This window comes from Carassius carassius, chromosome 30 (assembly GCF_963082965.1).
Source record: "Carassius carassius chromosome 30, fCarCar2.1, whole genome shotgun sequence".
NCBI lineage: Eukaryota > Metazoa > Chordata > Actinopteri > Cypriniformes > Cyprinidae > Carassius > Carassius carassius.
This window is the reverse complement of record NC_081784.1, coordinates 4,902,128-4,914,513: the sequence shown is the minus strand read 5'-3', so window position 1 is coordinate 4,914,513 and position 12,386 is coordinate 4,902,128. Positions and strand designations below refer to the sequence as shown.

Below are 12,386 nucleotides of genomic sequence, written 5' to 3'. Positions count from 1 at the left end.
AATGTTGTTCCGAAACTGTATGACTTTTTTCATACTGTATGACTATGAACGAACAAACTGGACTTCACTGACTTACATTGTATGAACAAAACAAAAAAAATTAAAAACTTATCTTCTGCTAACAGCATTAGAATTTTTGGCTGAACTACTCATTTAAGCTTGTCTCCATCTAGGCTACAGCTGAAGTGGATAATTTTCTTAGTTTTGCTCTAGACGTCCTCAGGTCTTCAGTTCAAAGGGTCTTCTGAGGTGTTTTGAGTCTGTTCACACTTCTGAATCCACATTAATCCAGTTAAATGTGAAGAAAATGTTGTTTTGAAATGCAGAGTAATCTGCATCCGAGCACGGCCTCTCGTGCTTTCTGAGGTCCCAACATTGACACAAACACACACCCTCACAAAGATGCCTTTGTGCAAGTACACGCACACAGATTTCTTTTGGACCTCTCACATGATCTGTCTTGTGTAACTGCGACCAAAGGTTTGAACCAAATCAGTTGTTTCCTACATATCATAGGTTTTTAAATATCTTCCAAAGTCACAGCTTGGATTCAACTGCAGACTGATTTCATTATGCTCCATAACTCAGCCATAATGATCAGACTGAGCTAGCTGATGAGAGGAATGTATTTGAGGATAATGTTTCTTCACATCTGCGCAAACCGGTTCCTCTCATTACAGTGAGAACTAGGAAACGTTTGACAGGGTGACGTGTGATCTGGGACGCGGAGGTCTGCTGGGTTTAGTCAGAGCTCATTTTGACCCTCTAGGCCTAAGTTGAGATGGTAGCTAAGATGTTTGTCGAGCCTAGGCTGGTGTGATTTGAGCGTTGACATTGATGAAAGTGTCTCATGGGTCATGGTTGAACTCGTCCCATATTGAAGGCCCAGGATAATATGTGCATAGAGCGCAAGCCAAATTGTCTCATTTTACAAACTGTCACTCCTATTTGAGATTGTGTATGAACAATAAAAGCTCAGCCTTCATGCTGAAGGCTTTTTTCAGTTTGCTTAAATTATTAGTATTGGTTTGATACATTTGTATCAAACAGGGCTGCTGATGGATGTAAAAATTTCATTTTGGCTAATTTAACTTTTTTTTTTATATATTTGTATGCAATTAATACAGTCGGTCTCTTTTTTAGGAAAGAAAACTAACCAGTATTTATAGAGTTAATTCAAAGTCAAATTTAATAAAAACCTTAACACTGACACATTGTTAAAAATTGTATGGGTGAATGTTCATTTTTGGGTGAAAAATCTGTTTCGTAAAAGTTCTCACTGCAAAGCATTTCACTGTAGGGTTTTTTTTCTATTAATAGTTTAACATTGTTTGTCTTTCCTTAAAGCCACCCTGTTAGATTGGCCATGTGAAGCTCAAGGTGGGTGAATGTTGATGAGAGTGTTGCTCAATTTCAAGGACATTACAGTCTCAGTCTGATTTTCCACTGCAAAAGCTTGTACTGATGGCTTTTAAATACAATTTCTTCGAAATGCATTATGGTTCAATCCCAGAGATATGGGGATCAGTGTGCGAATTGTTGGATTTTACCCATTTTCAATGGTCAAAAAACAAAGGTAGGTCCCTTAGCATGCAGCAGCAGATGCTTATTGAATATAAAGAGGAATGTCTGTATGACAAATTATAAATAATGTTGAAACTTGAAATATATCTTGTTTCTCTCTGTCAAAACAATTGCATAGAACATACCTATTTTTAACTGACCTGTTTTCAGAAAATGTGTTACTAAACAACAGTAATGGAAGAAATGTGCCATTGAAATTTCTGGGTTTTAATATAAACACTGTAGTTCAATTTACCTATTTTCAGGAAAAATATGAAATCAGATTTACCAAATTGCATCATTTCGTCAATAGGCTTACTAAAACCATTGTCAGATCGAATATTCTTCTAATTAGGTTTAAGGTTTAACGTATATTCCACAGGGTTTGAGGCACAGGTTTCAAGCCATTTTATAATTGTGCCCTGTTTCTGAAGCTCCAAGTCCTCAGATGTTGTATTCTAACCTTTATTTTAAGCTGCTGTGTCGGGGGAAAAGATGGCTTATGTGGATCTGTCATAACAGGACTAGAAAGTCGCCCTCTTTCATGCGGAAGGAAAGACGCTGACATTTGCTTCCAGAGTTTAGGCCTGATCAAACAATGAGAGGGGAAAGGAAAATGCATGATTTGCATAACCATAGACCCCTGTGAGGAAATGTCAGGGGAACATGTTCGGCTCTGTCTTTGAGGTGTCTCTTCCCTGTCGAAAGAATACCGATGTTCATCTTGAATGTGAGCTGTAGTATGTGAATAATCCAGCTAAAACCATCTTAAGGTGTTAGCTGGTAGCATGGTAACTGGTTTCTAACAGGTCATTAGATGGTCTAAATATTTTTATGTGATTGACTAGCTAGAATGCCATTACCTGGTTGTGCTTGTAGACCATCTAGAACATGTAAAAAACAGCTAATGTTCTCAACCAGCATGACCACTTTAAGACCTAGTTAGGCCCTTTACCAAGATAACCAGCTGGTAGGTATCTAGTGAACCTCGTAAACCAGCTTGGACCATGATTCAGCTTCTGTTTTAAGCTGGTTTTATATTTTACAGGATGGTAATGTTCAAACCAGCAGAGATACTCAGTCTGTACATTGTCACTGTTGGGTCAGAAGAATGTCAGTCAGTTAGAGACGTGCTGGAGAGGAACTTATTCACCACTGACTCTTTTCCAGCTGTCTGAAACAGGTGAAACCAGCCTCAGAATTACAGTCACTCTGAAATATTTACGTGCATCACTGCAATATTTCACAAGAAGTGCAAAATTGAATTACAGTAAGGTTATAGCTTTTTTTTGTTTAAATTTCAAGAAGTGTCTCCCTTTATCTGCTTGACCTCGAATTTGCTCATGCAAATTCACTCCCACAATGTCTCCAGTGTTTAAACCAAATGCCTTGAGTTACAAAGTGTCTTGAGTTACAATGAAATTCAAAATATCTTCAAAACAAGATGAAAAACTATCATTAAATACAAGAAAATGTAGTGAGTTTTATGCCAAAATGAATGAAAACAAAACATAAAACATGCGCTTAGGTTCAAGATGATTTCTCTGAAAAAATCTAAACGTATATCGATTTTTGTTTCTCAGGGTAAATTCAACTTTGTGTAGCAATGCATAAAATACAAATAAAATGTATATGTTGAATGCACATTTACCGCTGTTTTGCAAAATGTCACAGGTGAAATCTAGTCATTTCAATAGAAATCTCTTGAGGACGAAAAATTTCAGAATTGGTCACATGAATTCACTGCTTGGTCTAGAAATGATTTCTGTTTGAGCTGTGCTTCATACGTCACCACACTCAAGTCACTTTGAGTAAACGCATTTTTCCCAATGTGTTAATGTACATGCAATCTTGTTTTTATGACCTTCAGTTATATTGGTTGGAAAACAAGTGTAAGAGACTGACTAGTAACAGATTTGTGTTTATTGTATGTGAGTATTGTTTGTTCAAAATGACTGAGCAGTGACATTTAATTCAAATGACTAAATATTTGAAGCATAGGTTTCCTTTAAAGGGCACAGTGCTGTTGATGAGATGAATCATGGGGCACTTCAAAGGTGTTAATGACTTATGATTACCATTTTATTAGTGTGCTTTGGCTATCATTGGCACATATGCTGATGGATGTGGTGACGGTTGAGCTGCTCTGATTTGAATTACTGAGAAAATAGTCCAAATGTGAAGGATGTGCTCTCAGCACAGCTGCTAGTTCTCACCAGAGACATTATATATAGCCCAGTAGTCTAATCTGAACAACACTTTCAAGTTGGGAAGCATGTGCCCTGTTCATCTTGCAATCTCACAGAGCTAATACCTGTACCACTGCGCAAATTTCTTATGGCATTAGTTAAAGTGCTGGTTAAACCAGAGCATCTCTGCGATTCTCTGTGTGCTGACGGTTCAGAATTTGCGTAAGATCCTGTCGAGGCTTGCTCACAGTATTCACTGGAAGCCCACTGTAGCATTGCTGTCATTTGTAACCAAAACTGGCAATGCTGGTACATTAGTATGGAAGGCATTTTCTGCCAAATTTAAATAAATAAATGAAATGATTAAAATTAAAATTAAAACCAGATTAAAGATTTCATTAAAGAAAACTGTACGCAAAATATGTGACAAAATTGAGAATGAAATTAAATGATTTCATTTTCACGGTGACATACCTGTCAAATTGAAAAATAAAATGCAATTGGTGATTTCACATTTCATTTTCAATGGAGTCTGGAGGCAAGACTGCCAATATTAAAATGAAAAGCCAAACGTGAAAAAGAAACTACACATACAGTTTTAACAAAGCTCTTTATTAACGCTCACGCAATAATAGTGACACAATTCAAATTTAAATGTAAATTTTACTTGTCATTTTAATTCCTCTTTTATTTCACTGTTTTCATTTTCGTTTTCGTTTTCACAGACAACCTGCATGCAAATTATATCTTCCAGGAGAACTGGTTAAGAATATATATTTTTTAAAACTGGTTATTTTATGGGTTAAAAAAAGGCCTTACATCTGATGTTTATGTCTGTTTGGTGGATTAATCTCATAGACTTTATAAAAACATGTATGTACTGTAGTGTCCATGACTTCACCTGTAGTTGTCTGAAGAGCGTTTTTGAAGCTTAAAGTGGGCACAGCCTGTCCCTTAAATGGCCACGCCCTAAATTATGTAGAACTTTAAGGCTTAATATAATTTAAACGGATGAGTTATAAAAAAAAATTCACCCCCCTCACAGTTGTCATGAAGGGCAAAATTAGCTATATAGACCAAATAATTTTTTGTACCAGGCTGTTTCTTCTGCTGTAAAGTTGGGCATTTTATATGGAAGCATATGGGTAGCAATATTCAATTTTGGATTTAATATGCAAAATGACAATGCAATATGTAAAATGACAATGCATTTCTGTATATACATTTACATTTTCCAATACATTTGTGCAACGTTTGGTGCAAAATGAAAATGAAAATTAAATTACATAATTTTCATTTGCCATTTTATACCCCAGTTTTAATATGTAAAATGAATACTAATTTTAACGCTTTATAAGTTGCAAAATTAAAATGAAAATGTATTACAGAAATGATTAGATATGTATAACATGTTCAAGCAAAAACTGTGGCAAAATGATCATTTAAATGCTATTTTTCTTAAATGCATTAACACTCACAGTCAAGACACTTACGATTGCATTTTCATTCAATGTCCCGCAATGAATGTAGCAAAATTCAATGTGCACATTGAAAATGCATTCAGAGCCGATCACGTGTCCGCCCCCTCCCGCCATGTCAATCACTGCGTGAACAAGGCGGGGCTTGCAGAAGGTCATAGACTCAAATCTCAAGAAGAGGATTCAAGTCAGAGAACATGGACAAGACAGTTGGCCCGTGTACGTTTTGATCATTTCGGTTTATGGCTTCAATATTTCATTCACACTTGTGGGCGGAGCTGAAACGCTGCTTTCATCTGATTGGTCAAATCGCGCCACCTTCAGCTCTGTCTTTTCAATCTTTCAGGCAGAATAAGAGTCAGTGCGAGTGAAGCACTGTAATGTCTGAAACTACACTCACTGCTAATTAGCATAATATTTGAATCAGATGTAGCTGGGCACATAATTTGTGCTGCTGCGACTTGCAAGAGACCCTGTTAAATTATTTCTAGGTTATAGTATTCTATAAATATTGTCCCACTGATAAAAACAGTGCAAATAGTTCTGTCTCCTCGGATAACAGTGAAGTGGAAATAAATATAGTTACATTTCTGAAATAAAATTAAATAGGATTTTTCGGGAAGGTAAGTCTGGCCAGTTATACAGCAACACGAGTCAGACGAGTCTGAAGATCTGAGCTGAATTTTGTGAAACTTTAAAGTTCTAGTCTGTCAATTACTCTCATAATAAATAATAATAATAATGTTAATGTTACCCGTATTTTTCGGTATAAGTTGCATCAGTCCAAAAATACGTCATGACGAGGAAAAAAACATATATAAGTCACACTGGACTATAAGTCGCATTTATTCAGAACCAAGAGAAAACATTACCGTCTACAGCCGCGAGAGGGCGCTCTGGGCTAGGTTACAGGAGCACTGAGCAGCATAGAGCTAATTTTACTATTTTTATTTCAGAAATGTAACTATATTAATTTTTACAATTATTTATTAATGTTACACACACATACCTAGAGCCTTATGACTTAAAAGATGAGAGTGGTAAATGTTACAGACATGGAACTGTTCAGTCTATTATTGATTTTTATTTCCACTTCACTTTTATCCAAAGAGAGAGAACTATTTGCACTGTATTTATCAGTGGGACAATATTCATACAATACTACAACCTAGAAATAATTTGCAGGTCTCAGCAGCACGAATTATATGCCCAGCTACATCTGATTCAAATATTATGCTAATTAACAGTGAGCGGTGGTTTCAGACATTACAGTGTCTCACTCGTACTGACTCTTATTCTGCCTGAAAGAATGAAAAGACCGAGCTGAAGGTGGAGCGATTCGACCAATCAGATGAAAGCAGCGTTTCAGCTCTGCCCACAAGTGCGAATGAAATATTGAAGCCATAAACCGAAATGATCAAAATGTACACGGACCAACTGTCTTGTCCATGTTCTCTCACTTGAATCCTCTTCTGACCTTCTGCAAGCCCTGCCTTGTTCACGCAGTGATTGACATGGCGGGAGGGGGCGGACACGTGATCAGCTCGGAATGCATTTTCAATGTGCACATTGAATTTTGCTACATTCATTGCGGGACATTGAATGAAAATGCAATCGTAAGTGTCTTGACTGTGAGTGTTAATGCATTTAAGAAAAATAGCATTTAAATGATCATTTTGCCACAGTTTTTGCTTGAACACGGTATACATATCTAATCATTTCTGTAATACATTTTAATTTTAATTTTGCAACTTATAAAGCGTTAAAATTAGTATTCATTTTACATATTAAAACTGGGGTATGAAATAGCAAATGAAAATTATGTAATTTAATTTTCATTTTCATTTTGCACCAAACATTGCACAAATGTATTGGAAAATGTAAATGTAATTACAGAAATGCATTGTCATTTTGCATATTACATCCCAAATTGAATATTGCTACCCATATGCTTCCATAATTTTAACATGGGGAGTCTATGGGATTGACTACCTTTTGGAGCCTCTAGAGGCCAGAATATGAATTGCAGTTTTAGTCACATACTTATTGGCTTCACGAGAGAGAGGGGGAGGTTGCTGCTTGATTAAACTCTAATATTAAGTGTCTTTTATTACAAGGGTTGTAAATCTCATGGTTTGTTTTTGTCATCTCTTTATAGGTCGCATGGGTCTTAACTTTCACCATCCAGTAGCTGAACATATATTACCACTGAACTGTGAGTATATTTCTCTCTTTTTCATCTTTTTAATGCTGATGAACACATGCTTTTTTTTCTTCAGATGAATAAAGTGTAGGATTTCTAAGACGGCAAATATATCTTGTTTTTATATTCCCTATTATTTTAATATGCTGAGCCAAACACCTCTAAATACACTACAGTTTAAAAGTTTGGGTTCTGTAAGATTATTCATATTAAATTAAATTTATGCATTTAGCAGACACTTTCATCCAAAGCAACTTACGGTGCATTCAGGCTAACATTTTTTACCTAACATGTGTTCCCTGGGAATCAAAACCACAACCTTTTGCGCTGCTAACGCAATGCTCTACCACTGAGCTATTAGAACAAGGTCTCTTATACTCATTAAGACTCATAAATACAGTAAAACAGCAGAATTACAATATTATTAACAGTTTTCTATTTGAATATATTTTGTTTCTGTGATCAAAGCCGAATTTTCAGCATCATTACTCCAGTCTTCAGTGTCACATAATCCTTCAGAAATCATTCTAATAAATTGATTTGCTGCTCAAGAAACATTACTTATTATTAACGAAGTTGAAAACGTTTGTGCTGCTTAATATTTTTGATGAAAATTTTGTACCATTATACTATTTGATGCATCCTTGCTGATAAAAAAATAATACAAATGTTTTACTGATTCCAAACTTTTGAATGGTAGTGTTAGTGTATACTTGCACAGTTAATTATAATTAAATGAACTGTAATTAAATTGTGTTAATATTGACATATTTCCCTTATAATTTCCCATATGCAAAACCTATTTCAGTCTTTTATTATTGTCTTGCAATGTGCTGACCCTCTGTTTCCTTCGGTGGTGCACACATGAGCGTCTCTCCTGCTATGATTAGCTGCTTTGAAAGCTTATACACACACGGCCCACCTCAGCGAGTGGCGTATGGTTGGGAGAAACCAACATGAAAGTGATGACTAGAGCTAATCGTGCTCATTAGCTTGATGGTTGTAGTAGGTATCTGTGTATCTACTATAGGCAGACCTGGGTACAGTAACTAATTACATGTAATCTGGATTATGTAATCAAATTCCAAAAACGAAGTACTTGTAATTAATTATATTACATTTAAAAATGCTAGTAATCAGACTACAGTTACTTTTTAAATGATTACATGATTACATAGTATTTACACAATAGCAATAATTTATTCATCATTTATTGATTCTCCCTCATTCCTCTTTTTCATCTTTTAAATAGCCTACCGCATATATACATATTCAGAAAGTATTTCAGTTTTGTGGATTTTCACACAATGAGCAGTCATTAGTCAGCATTTGGCCACTGGATTTTCAAAAATCATCTCCGGTTTAAGAAGTGTTTCAACATTCCATCAACTACTGATGAACACATTTTAATAATAAGTTATTTAACCATTTATTTCTGTGTCTTTGCAAGTCTTTTGTCTATTCAAACACATTCAAATGCATAAATCTACATAATTTCTTATTTACATGTCATGCAGGAATTCCCAAACTTGAAGTCCCCTTGATAATTAATTTTAAGAAACACATTGGAAAACACATTTAACTCTGATGTTGGTTAAGGGTCACATGATGTGCAGGTCAACAAATAAAATATTTAATTTTTCATTTCATTTTTCTGTTTTATTTTGATTGATTGATTTCATATGGGGTGCACCGATATTAAAATTTTGGCCGATAACCGATAATTCCTTAAATGTGAAAGCTGATGACCGATATGTTGGCCGATAAATCATTGAACACGGAAACCAAACCGAAAGAATTCATTGTTTTATTATAATAGTGTTCTCATTATAATGTTATATAAATATGACAATCTCAATCATAAATATTAATGTTGTAAGTTGCTGTTTGAGCAGCGTGCTCTGAGCCAAAGATAATCACCAGCAAACTGAAGCACTCTATTAACCCTCATAGCTTAACCAAACGCATTCTATATGAGAAAAATCTGATTTATATTCATAAAATAAACCTAATATTACAACGTACAATTTCACAAAAACTGTAAAAGCACAAGCGAACTTAACTGTGCTAGTCTTGTGGATCCGTTGTGGATGCGCTCTTAACAACATGCTAAAACACGTGCGAAAAAAAATTCAGTAACATTATTTTACAGTAGCTAATAATCTCATTATAATATGACAGACTTGCCCTGCACATGTTGCAGTTCACTGTATTTTCCTTTTCAAAGTGTTTCCAATGATATTTCAAGCAATAAAAAACCATCATGGTGAACAGTGTGCATCTGAAGTGTCTCTGCAGGAAATAATGCATTATTTATTGGCTCTAAGATATCAGCCAAATTCTATTATTGGTTCGATAACAATAACAGAAAAATTAACATTTATCGGCTGATATCGATATGGTGGCCAATATATCATGCATCCCAAATTTCAATTTGACATTATTCGGATTTGCACTTTAGAGCTGAAAATTTTTGCCCGAACCTTACGGGACCCAATGGGACCCGACGGGTTCAGTCGGGTTCGTGCTTAATTCATATCCTTTTACACGGGCTCGGGACGGGCTCGGACTTGTGCGGTTAATGAGCGGTCATGTGATGCGTTTCGATTAGCGAGAGAAAGATGCGAAAATGGATTCTGAGGGGGTGAAACAGAGGCTTGCCTCTGGCAATTACGTTTTGGTTGCACCAGCAACTAAAGCAAAGTCTGAGGTGTGGAAAAGTTTTAACCATGATTATAATGAGAATAATGAGCCAGTGGGTTATATTGCTGGACGCACCATCAGTGAGCGCAGAAATGATCTGAAACCATCTACAGTGGATTCAGTAATTTTTATCTTTTTTACCTTTATCTTAATTTTGTTATCTTAATTTAGAATTTATCTTAATTTAATTTGTTATGAAGGACTCATTTTTATTGGCGCTTTGGACTATTTATAGGCTAAGTGTATGCCTATGCCTATTTAGAGTGCTGAGATGTTACGATGTTACAGAGGACTTATTTTATTTCTTTGTTCCAACTTCCAAGTGGCCTATAACATGCCACTTAGATCATGAATAAATTATTTTAAAATGTATAAATGACTCATTCTTGACAAAAGGCAAAAGAGCTGTGTGTGTACGCACATTTGAATAATGTTGGGCTGTGAACGGGTTCGGGCTTTTAAAAAGCTTTCAATCAAAATGTACTTGTCGTGCTCGGACTGAAATCTGTCGGGCTCTGGTCATGTCGGGCCTAACTTTCAAGGGCTGATTACAGCTCTAATGCACTTCATGTGGAACAAATGGAATATATTTTCTTACTTTTTGTATTTTATATCAATATGGTACAAGATTATACTATTTAAATTAATGTGATAAACATTTTAGGTCAAAAGTAATCAAAAAGTAGTCTGATTATATTACCTAAAATGTGTGATGTAATGGGTTACATTAACGACTACAGTTTTTGTCATGTAATTTGGAGTCTGTAACGGATTACAATTTGTAAGTAATCTACCCAGCTCTGGCTGTAGGTACCACTGAAAAGCTTCGAGCGGGATGTTTGAGGTCTGGCGTGTCATTCGAGTGGTTTATGGATGCTGTTTGTCAAAAGCAGCACAGGAAGGAGCTGGCAGGGCCCGTGACCACCCTTAAAACCTCTAATTTGGACAGTTTAACTGGGAGAATAGTTTCCATGTCTGTTTGTATGAGCTCCCCTTTAAAGTTCAGACTGAAGGTTGATAAGTCTTTGAATTGTAAAATGTATATCTTTCAGTGATTTTATATGATTTCACTTTTTTTGACCACCAGCCACATTTTTATTGGAAGATCATTATATTATATTGTATAATCTTATGCAAATATATAAGAAAAATTCTATAATTATATTTCTTCATATATTTTTTATAATTACATTTTAGGTTTAATTATTATATTCAAATATATTTATATAAAAATGTGTTATTTTTACATGAAATATTTAGATATAAAAATATTACATATACATTATAATATTATATTATAGATATTTAAAACATATATATATATATATATATATATATATATTTTTTTTTTTTCTTTTTTTTTTTTTTCTATGTATATATCTAAATGTAAATAATCAAATAAAAAAATTTGTTTTAGTTACAATTTTAGTAATTTTAGGTGCTTTTGTATTACCATTTAGATTTAATTTATTTTTATTCCAGTTTTAGTTCGGTTTTATTTTTTTGTATTTACATAATTTTAGTGCTTCATTTAAACTCAAAGAACATTATAAATTTTACCTTGGCAACTAGCTAAAATTAGTTTTATTCATGTTTATTGTTTATTAAGTGTTTTCAGCTTTAATACAGTTAACAAAAATGTTATAATAAAAACCATAGTTTATTTATATTTGCAAAGTGTGCAGCAACAAATTTTAGTGGCCTGAAAATGAACCCAATTTGTATTTACATTGGCTTTAAAAGTGAATTTGTAAGTGAATCACTTTGATTAGTGTCCTAGTTAGCTAAATTGCAAAAAATGAATCAAACACATACATTGATGTCTTTTCTTTCCACTTCAGTGGCTTCATTCTTGTCTATATGTAAATATGTTTACCCTGCCGCAGATTTAGCTGATCGGTCCGTGTTTTCAAACTGACATTGACATGCTGTCCTGTATGTCAAAAGTTTAAACTGTTTTTATCTCAACACAGCCTCTTAAAAACATGTCAGTCCTGTTGTGAGACACTGAATAACAGTTAGACACGCTTAAGACTTCTATCTAGTGCAAGAACACGTAGTCAAGCCTCAGATGAACACCACCCTCACATCTTTATGGTAGACGTGAGCAGCGCAAGTTGATTTGCAGCAAAAAATGTCTGGCTGAGGTTCATTTCACACCATGTTTAGAGAACAGAGTTTGTCAGACTCCGTGTTCTTGTTCTTTGTCCCAGTGTGTCAAGGATGTGTGTGATATGCTGTGACTTGTAA

General features: G+C 34.8%; 1 protein-coding gene across 5 annotated transcripts in view; it reads left to right on the top strand.

Moving 5' to 3' along the window:
• Positions 1-12,386, top strand: part of LOC132110452 (cytoplasmic polyadenylation element-binding protein 3-like) — a 32,724-nt gene that overhangs the window by 10,533 nt on the left and 9,805 nt on the right. For all 5 annotated transcript variants that reach the window (XM_059517072.1, XM_059517071.1, XM_059517069.1 and 2 more), the window contains exon 4: positions 7,389-7,445. In XM_059517072.1, the coding sequence (XP_059373055.1) occupies positions 7,389-7,445 (57 nt within the window). The remainder of the gene's footprint in view (positions 1-7,388; positions 7,446-12,386) is intronic.